A 9,806-nucleotide genomic window follows, 5' to 3' on the forward strand; every position below is an offset into this window, starting at 1 on the left:
GGGGTCAGCGGGGGCGCGCGGGGGCGGGGTCAGCGTGGGCAGTGGGGGCGGAGCGGGGTCGCGCGGGGGCAGAGTCAACGGGGGCGGAGCGCGGACGGGGTCCGCGGGGGAGGAGCGGGGGCGCGCGGGGGCGAGGTCAGCGGGGACGGAGCGGAGGCTGCCCCGCACTGACCCCTCCGGCGCCCAGGCCTTCCTCCTGGCCTTCTCGTCCGACTTCCTGCCGCGCGCCTACTACCGGTGGACCCGCGCCCACGACCTGCGCGGCTTCGTCAACTTCACGCTGGCTCGCTCCCCGCCCTCGTTCGCCGCGGCGCACAACCGCACGTGCAGGTGAGTCCCGCGCGGGGCGGAGGGGCCGCGGGCGCACGAGGACGAGGCGGAGGCTCCGGCCCGGGTCGGGTAGGGGTGCGGCGGTGGGAGCCAGGAGGGGCGGGCGCCGCGGGGAAGGCCAGGGGAGGGAGGGAGTTGGGGGCGCCCTGGGCGGGGGCTGGGGGGAGGTTCCCCGCGGGAAGGGACAGAGCTTTGCGGGGCTGACGGGCAAATCGTGGGTTCTAGGTGAATTGCTGGTTGGTCGTAGAACCCGCAGAGCAGATAGGATGTACTTCACCAGCGTTTGTGGAGACTTCCTTTTGTGATCTGGTTACAACGAAGTTTTGCATGTGTTTCAATAAACTTGAAAAACATCATAGTCTCCTAATTGTGGAGCAAATCTGAACAGTAAAATTAGGAAACCATAGAATTATCAGTTTCTTCGTGTAGGGCGCAGGTTTTGCTCTATGTATTTTGAACTTTTTAGTTGCATCTGAATTCGTACTTGTGATCTCTTCATAATGGATACTTACTTTTTCCTTTTATTCTTGACCCTTTTATTCCTCCTCTCCTGACTTCTGGTGGATAGGTAAAAGTGTTCTGGTTTTTTTTTTTCTTTTGCTTATTTGGAACTGATGGCATATATTTCTATTATTTTACGGGTTACTCATATGTTTAGCATACATTCTTTTTTCTTTTTCTTTTTTTTAGAGACTGGGTCTTGCTCTGTATCCCGTGCTGGAATGCAGTGCCACAATTATAGCTCAGTGCACCCTAGAATTCCTGGGCTCAAGCAATCCTCCCATCTCAGCCTCCTGAGTAGACAGAACTATAGGCATGTGTCCCCAGGCCTGGCCTTTTTTTTTTTTTTTTTTTGTTAAGGGGGGGGGGGGTCTCACTATGTTATGTTACCCAGGCTAGTCTCAAAACTCCTGGCCTCAAGCAGTGCGCTGGCCTCTCAAAGCACTGAGATTACAGGCACAACCCACCACACCCAGCCAGCACACATTCTTAACTATATATAATCCTAATATATAAGCCTGAATGAATTCCGTTTTGTTTCCTCTCTCTGTGTATGACTAGGATCTTCACATGCCTTACCACCTAGTGGGCACCAGTCTCTCCATCTTATTATTGTTCCATGGAGTTTTAGCTTTACTGTTAAAAACACACGTGAAAAAACATTTTCAGTCATCTGTTCATCAAATTTATTTGTGTATTTTAACTTCTGTGGTTAAAGTAATTTCTTATGTATTGCCTTCCCTGAGTTTTTTTTTTTTTCTTGCTGAAATACATCCTTCAATAATTCTTTCAGGCCGGGCGCGGTGACTCACGCCTGTAATCCCAGCACTTTCAGAGGCCAAGGTGGGCGGATCACAAGGTCAGGAGATCGAGACCATACTGGCTAACACGGTGAAACCCCGTCTCCACTAAAAATACAAAAAATTAGCCAGGCGTGGTGGCAGGTGCCTGTAGTCCCAACTATTCGGGAGGCTGAGGCAGGAGAATGGGGTGAACCTGGGAGGTGGAGCTTGCAGTGAGCCAAGATCTTGCCACTGCACTCCAGCCTGGGCGAGAGAGCGAGACTCCGTCTCAAAACAAACAAAGAAAAAATTATTTCACAAAAGGCGTGTGTTTGGTGGGCTCTTCATATGCCAAAATGCATACACATACGTCTGCATAGAGAGATGTATCATGCATATGTATGATAATATCTCCATGCATTTTTGTTCTTCAAATAGCGGGTATAAAAGTATAGGTTGAGTTATTTTCTCTTGGTTCTTCGGAAATATTATTCTTTTGTGACTTGGCTTTTCTGATTGGAAGCATTCATAGCATTTAAGAATATTTCTGGCTTGGCATGGTACCTAATGCCTATAATCCCAGCACTTTGGGAGTCCTAGGTAGATGGATCACGTGAGGCCAGGAGTTCGAGACCAGCCTGGCCAACGTGGTGAAACCCCCATCTCTACTAAAACTGCACACATGGGCTGGGTGCGGTGGCTCACACCAGTAATCCCAGCACTTTGGCAGGCACTGGCGGGCAGATCACGAGGTCAGGAGATCGAGACCATCCTGGCTAACATGGTGAAACCCCATCTCTACTAAAAATACAAAAAATTAGCTGGGTGTGGGGGTGGGCGCCTGTAGTCCGAGCTCCTCAGGAGGCTGAGGCAGGAGAATGGCGTGAACCTGGGAGGCGGAGCTTGCAGTGAGTTGAGATCCTGCCACTGCACTCCAGCCTGGGTGACAGAGCGAGACTCCATCTAAAAAAAAAAAAAAAAAACACCTACACGCGCACACAAATTATCTGGGTGTGGTAGCACATGCCTATAATCCCACGTACTTGGGAGGCTGACTCACACCTGTAATCCCAGCACTTTGGGAGGCTGAGACGGGCGGATCACGAGGTCAGGAGATCAAGACCACCCTGGCTAAAACGGTGAAACCCCATCTCTACTAAAAATACAAAAAAATTAGCCGGGCATAGTGGCGAACGCCTGTAGTCCCAGCTACTCGGGAGGCTGAGGCAGGAGCATGGCGTGAACCCAGGAGGTGGAGGTTGCAGTGAGCTAAGATCGTGCCACTGCACTCCAGCCTGGGCGACAGAGTGAGACTGTGTCTCAAAAAAAAAAAAAAGAAAAATGTTTTCTGTAATCCCAGCACTTTAGGTGGCTGAGTTGGGAAAGCTGTTTGAGCCCAGGAATTTGAGACCAGCCTGGGCAACATAGTGAGACCTCAATAAAAAAAATTAGCTGGACTTGGAGGCATGCACCTGTAATCCCAGCTACGTGGGAGGCTGAGGTGGGAGGATTGCTTGAGCCTGGAAGGTCAGGGCTGCAGTGAGCTGTGATCATGCCAGTGCACTCCAGCCTGGGCGACAGAGACAGAGACTATCTCTTAAAAAAAGAATTTTGGCCTGGCATGGTGGCTCATGCCTGTTATTCCAGCCCTTTGGGAGGCTGAAGCAGGCGGATCATTTGAGGTCAGGAGTTCGAGACCAGCCTGACCAACATGGTGAAACTCCGTCTCTGTTAAAAATACAAGAAAACGCTGGTGCAGTGGCTCACACCTGTAATCCCAGCACTTTGGGAGGCTGAGGCGGGTTGATCATGAGGTCAGGAGATGGAGACTATCCTGGTTAGCACGGTGAAACCCCGTCTATACTAAAAATACAAAAATTAGCTGGGTGTGGTGGCGGGCGCCTGTAGTCCCAGCTGCTTGGGAGGCTGAGGCGGGAGAATAGCATGAACCAGGGAGGCAGAGCTTGCAGTGAGCCGTGTGCACTGCACTGCACTGCAGCCTGGGCGATAGAGAGAGACTCCATCTCAAAAACAAAACAAAACGAAACACCTGGGTGTGGCGGTTCACACCTGTAATCTCAGCTGCTCTGGAGGCTGGGGCAGGAGGATCATTTCAACTCAGTAGGCGGAGGTCGCAGTGAGCTGAGATCGCATCACTGTCCAGCCTGGGCAACAGAATGAGACTCTGTTTAAAAAAAAAAAAAAAAAAAGTGAAAGCAATACCTTGACAGATGCTTGCTGCTAAAACAAATCAAGGGAAATGATTTATTTGTTTATTTATAGAGATGGAGTCTTGCTCTGCCGCCCAGGCTGGAGTGCGGTGGTGCGATCTCAGCTCACTGCAAGCTCCGCCTCCTGGGTTCAAGCGATTCTCCTGCCTCATCCTCCCGAGTAGCTGGGATTACAGGCGCCCACCACCACCCCCGGCTCATATTTGTATATTTAGTAGAGATGAGGTTTCACCATGTTGGCAAAGCTGGTCTCGAACTCCTGACTTCAGGTGATCTGCCCACCTCGGCCTCCCAGTGTGCTGGGATTACAGGCCTGAGCCACTGCGCCTGTCGTATTTTCTTTTTCTTCTTCTTTTTTTTTTTTTTGAGATGACATCTCACTGTGTTGCCCAGGCTGGAGTGCAGTGGCGATCTCGGCTCACTGCAAACTCCGCCTCCCAGGAATGAGCCATTCTCCTGTCTCAGCCTCCCGAGTAGCTGGGACTACAGGCGCCCGCCACCATGCCCGGCTAATTTTTTATATTTTTAGTAGAGATGGGGTGTCACCGTGTCAGCAAGGCTGGTCTCGATCTCCTGACCTTGTGATCCACCTGACCTTGTGTGAGCCACCACACCCGGCAATTTTTTTTTTTTTTTTTTTTTGAGACGGAGTCTCGCTCTGTCGCCCAGGCTGGAATGCAGTGGCATGATCTGGGCTCACTGCAACCTCTGCTTCCCGCTTCCTGGTTCAAGTGATTCTCGTGCATCAGCCTCCCAAGTAGCTGGGATTGCAGGCATGCACTACCACACCCAGATAACTTTTTTTTTTTTTGTATTTTTAGTAGAGACGAAGGTTTCACCATGTTGGCCAGGCTGGTCTCGAACTCTGAACCTTAGGTGATCAGCCCACCTCGGCCTCCCACAGTGGCCTTCCAAAGGGAAGAGATTCTTTCTTTTTTTTCTTTTGAGATGGAGTTTCACTCTTGTCGCCCAGGCTGGAGTGCAGTGGCCCGATCTCGACTCACTGCGACCTCCACCTCCCAGGTTCAAGAGATTCTCCTGCCTCAGCCTCCCGAGTAGCTGGGATTACAGGTGTCTGCCACCACACCCAGCTATTCTTGTATTTTTAGTAGAGATGGAGGTTTCACTATGTTGGCCAGGCTAGTTTCAAACTCCTGACTGCAAGTGATCCACCTGCCTCAGCCTTCTGAAGCACTGGGATGGCCAGGTGCGGGGGCTCATGACTGTAATCCCAGAACTTTCAGAGGCTGAGGCCAGCAGATTGAGACCATTCTGGCTAACATGGTGAAACCCCGTCTCCACTGAAATTACAAAAAATTAGCTGTGCCTTGTGGCACGGGCCTATAATCCAGCTACTCAGGAGGCTGAGGCAGGAGAATCACTTGAACCCAGGAGGCGGAGGTTGCAGTGAGCTGAGATCACTGCACTCCAGCCTGGGCAACAGAGCAAGACTCCATCTCATAAATAAATAAATAAAGTGCTGGGATTACAGGCGTGAGCCACCACGCCCAGCTGAAAGAGTTACGTCTTTGTTTAGTTCTGGAAATGTCTCCATCTTACTCCTTCCAGCGAAGCTTCTCTGCTTGTCCATTGTCATCTGGAACTCGCACTGGGCTGTGGCCCACTTTCCCCCGGTGGCGAGTGTGCTGTGTTGCCTGCAGGGTGGTCTCATCGTCACTGTCTCCCCATCCCCAGTCTCTCTTCTGCTGTGTCTAGCCACTTAAAAGTTCATCCCATTCATTTGAGGGATTTTTATTTTTAACTTTCAATATTTGGTTCTCTTTTTCTTTTCTTTTTTTTAATTTTCCTACAAAGTTGGCCCTGGTAATGGTTTTCATGGAGTGCAACATGTAACTTTATATTAGAAAATGGGGCCGGGCACCGTGGCTCACGCCTGTAATCCCAGCACTTTGGGAGGCCGAGACGGGCAGGTCATGAGATCAGGAGATCGAAACTATCCTGGCTAACACGGTGAAACCCCGTCTCTACTAAAATACAAAAAAAATTAGCCGGGCGAGGTGGCAGGCACCTGTAGTCCCAGCTACTCAGGAGGCTGAGGCAGGAGAACGGCGTGAACCCGGGAGGCGGAGCTTGCAGTGAGCCGAGATTGCGCCACTGCACTCCAGCCTGGGGGACAGAGCAAGACTCCGTCTCAAAAAAAAAAAAAAGAAAAGAAAATGGAATGTCACATCTTGACCATGTGACAGAGACACAGGAAGATGTCAGAGTCTGAAATAGCAAGTGAAGCCGAGTGTGGCTTATGCTAGGGAGGGAGGGCACTGCGGGACAGGGACAGTCTGAGCAGGTGCACTGCTGATGTCACAGAGGCCAGCAGGCGGCGTGTTTTCACCGTGTAAGTAGACTGACGTCATCCGTAGCAGCACAGACTTACTGGACTGTCACATCTACTAGAAAATGAAGCGTTTCCCCTGGGAGGGGGCCCAGTTTAGCCCAATGTCCAGCCCATTTGCCTCTGGAACCCACAGGTCACAGGTATCATCAGAGTATCCCGTTTGGGGATAACCCCCATTCCAGGCACCCTCGATGAAGAGCCAGGACTGGAACATGGGATCTGAGAGGGAAACGGTGGAAAAAGGGGAGACAGGCTAATTCCAGAGGCCCCTGCCCAGCCAGCGCTCCGCCCTGGCGCCACCTACTGAGTCCTGTGTCTGCTGCAGGTATCGGGCTTTCCGGGGTGATGATGGACATTATTCCCAGACCTACTGGAATCTTCTTGCCATCCGCCTGGCCTTTGTCATTGTGTTTGAGGTAGCCGGGGCACCTGCTGGTTCTCCCATCCACGGCATGACGCCCCCACCCTGTGCTTTGCCTAATTCAAGCACGTGGTGAGGGGTCGGTGCGATCACGTCCTGCTTCCTGTCATCTTGTCATCTTGGTCAAATCAGAGCTCTTCTCTGCACCTGCGTTTTCCCTGCCTGGCCTCATCCCCGGGTTGTGGTGTGGACGTGCGTGCCTGGGCATTGTGGGTGTCTCCACAGGAGCTCCAGGGCCACGAAGCTGGGGTGGCCTCTGCTCCTTCTGGGGTTCCTTTTCTTGCACAGCTGCTTTCTAGCTCCACCCACAGCTGGGAGCAGGCGCTGGAGCCCTGGGCTGCCTGGGCCTGTGAAGGCCACTCTGGGCGTTTGGGTGGGGTGAGTACCTTCCTCTGCTCCCAGCATGTGGTTTTCTCCATTGGCCGGCTCCTGGACCTCCTGGTGCCAGACATGCCAGAGTCTGTGGAGATCAAAGTGAAGCGGGAGTACTACCTGGCTAAGCAGGCGCTGGCCGAGAATGAGGTGAACTGCACAGCCCAGTCTCAGCCCTCCCCCCAGCCCTCTCCCTGTCCTTGTCAGTGGCTGCTGCACCTCCGGACACAGTCACATCCCTCTTCCTCTTGCTGCCCTTTCTTGGCGACAGGCTCTTTTTGGAACAAACGGAGCAAAGGATGAGCAGCCCCAGGGCTCAGAGGCAAGTCTGGGAGCAGCCAGGCCCCTGCCCTGTGCATCTCTGCCCCGTGCACCCCTGCCCCGTGCACCCCTGCCCCGTGCACCCCTGCCCCGTGCACCCCTGCCCCGTGCACCCCTGTCCCGTGCACCCCTGTCCCGTGCACTCCTGCCCCGTGCACTCCCTGAGGTCACAGGGCCCTGCCCAGCTGCTCACTGTGCCTCATGGCCATGGCCTGCTCCTGGCCCTAGTCTGACTTGTCCCTGCCCCGAACCCTTTCCCCAGCTCAGCCCCCACTGGACACCCTTCAGGGTTCCCAAAGCCAGCCAGCTGCGGCAGTGACGCCTGGAGGGACATCTGGTGGCCCTTAGGGGAGCGGCCCCTGCTGAGCCCTGTGAGCCGTGTCGTTTTCCTCTTCCCTCAGGCAATGGCTGTGTGAACCGCTGGCTGCTGTCGTGCCGTCATCTCTGGGCACATTGCCTGCTTCCCCCCAGCGCCGGCTTCTCCTCAGAGCACCTGTCACTCCATCCCCAGCAGGGAGGGACTGTCAGCTCACAAGGACCTCTTTGTTTCCCATTCCCAGACATAAGCCCAAGGGGCCCCTGCACCCAAGGCTCCCCTGTCCCTCGGTGGCCTCCCCAGACCCCTGGACACAACAGTTCTCATCAGGCCGGTGGGCTTTGTGGTCCTCACCGCCCCTGGCAGCATCACCCTCTCCTCTTACACCTGCTGACCCTCGAATGTTGCAGAGCACAGGGCCTGTCTCTCTCGGGTCCTCTGGACCCACCTGCCTCTCCCTGCGCTGTCCGTGCAGGGACATCACCCACAGCCCAGCTCTCAGACCTGCACCTCTGTGTCCCCGGCCACAGCAAGCGCCCGTTCACCCCCTCCCTCCATTCCCAATTGTCTGGGTCCTCTGGATGCTTCTGTTTCTTGAATCAGGTTCCCCTTTCCCCCTAGCCACCATAGGCAGCCTCTGACAGTGTCTCTTTGTCTTCTGCGGCAATTAAACGTGTCCTTTTGATCCTTGCCTGACTTCCCTGCCTCTCCCAGCTCCTGGCCCCTGGCCCAGGGCCCCTCTTGCTCTTTTTCTCTCTGTTCCTCGGGGCGTAGTACACAGCAAGCACCCAAATGGGGGAGGTTTTGGAATGAGAGGAGGAAGCATGGATACGGTGGCTCTTCCCCCAGAAGGTTTTGTGTTTATACGTAATTGTTTTCCACCCTGGATCGCAGCGTGACGTGCAGTTTTGCCCTGTGCTGAGGAGCCACGTGAATCTTCCCCTGGCTGTTGCTGCCCCACAGCATTCCCAGTGTAACCGTCCACTTGCTGACAAATGAGTCTGTGCTCATCTGTATTGACTTCCTTGGAGTTCTACAGGTGGCACTTAAGTGTCAAAAAGAGTATGTGGTTTTTGGCTGGGCGCGGTGGCTTACAACTGTAATCCCAGCGCTTTGGGAGGCCGAGGCAGGAGGATTTTGAGTTCAGGAGTTCGGGACTAGCCTGTCCAACATGGTGAAACCCTGTCTTTACTAAAAATACAAGTTATTCTGGGTGTGGTGGCGGGCATCTGTAATCCCAGCTACTTGGGAGGCTGAGGCAAGAGAATAGCTTGAACCCAGGAGGCGGAGGTTGTAGTGAGCTGAGATCACGCCACTGCACTCCAGCCTGGGTGACAGAGTGAGACTCTGTCTCGAGGGGAAAAAAAATGTGGTTTCTTTTTTTTTTGAGATGCATTCTGTCTCTGTCGCCCAGGCTGGATCGCAGTGGCACAATCTCGGCTCACTGCAAGCTCTGCCTCCCGGGTTCACGCCATTCTCTTGCCTCAGCCTCCTGAGTAGCTGGGACTACAGGTGCCCACCACCACGCCTGGCTAATTTTTTTGTATTTTTAGTGGAGACGGGGTTTCACCGTGTTAGCCAGGATGGTCTCGATCTCCTGACCTCATGATGCGCCCACCTCAGCCTCCCAAAGTGCTGAGATTATAGGCATGAGCCACCACGCCCGGCCCAGAATATGTGGTTTTAGTGTGCTCTGATGAGTGCTGCCGAACTTACTCCACGGAAAAGGCCTCCTCCTGAACACCTTCACCTGCAGTCTATTTAATCCACAGCGATGCCTGGCCTGAGGGCAGCGTGCTTGCTTGTGGCATTTCTTTAGGATTTGCCACTTGTTCACCTGCCTCTTAAGAGCACTGTGCTCTGCCTGCATGTAAGGGCTCTTCCGGCAGGAATGAGGGGCTCACGGGGTTCCAAGGCTGGACACCACGGGCCAGAGCATGGCGGACAGCACACACGACCCGGGGCGGGAACCTCGGAAACTTTTACAGAGACGGGGACCCCCTCAGCCATTCCACGTGTGCTTTGCTCAGTAGAGTGCTTATTACAAACCAACGTGTACCTCCTTCCAGCTGGTTGCTTTTATTGTTGCTGTCTTCAACTCCAAAGTTTTAAGGTGAATTTATTGAAACGTAAGAAAATGCTCAGGTCACACAGGCTTCCAGGTGAACAAACTCCTGTA

The 9,806-nt window shown here is 53.6% G+C and overlaps 1 protein-coding gene across 1 annotated transcript in view; it reads left to right on the forward strand.

The window, feature by feature from the left end:
* ANO7 (anoctamin 7) overlaps positions 1-8,029 on the forward strand; it is a 48,809-nt gene extending 40,780 nt beyond the window's left edge. The window contains exons 20-24 of the mRNA XM_031936563.1: positions 145-330; positions 6,523-6,613; positions 7,021-7,140; positions 7,262-7,312; positions 7,574-8,029. Of these exons, the coding sequence (XP_031792423.1) occupies positions 145-330; positions 6,523-6,613; positions 7,021-7,140; positions 7,262-7,312; positions 7,574-7,630 (505 nt within the window). The 3' untranslated portion in view covers positions 7,631-8,029. The remainder of the gene's footprint in view (positions 1-144; positions 331-6,522; positions 6,614-7,020; positions 7,141-7,261; positions 7,313-7,573) is intronic.
* The last annotated feature ends 1,777 nt before the right edge of the window (positions 8,030-9,806 follow it).

The sequence above is a fragment of the Piliocolobus tephrosceles genome, chromosome 11, assembly GCF_002776525.5.
Source record: "Piliocolobus tephrosceles isolate RC106 chromosome 11, ASM277652v3, whole genome shotgun sequence".
NCBI classification, from domain to species: Eukaryota; Metazoa; Chordata; class Mammalia; order Primates; family Cercopithecidae; genus Piliocolobus; species Piliocolobus tephrosceles.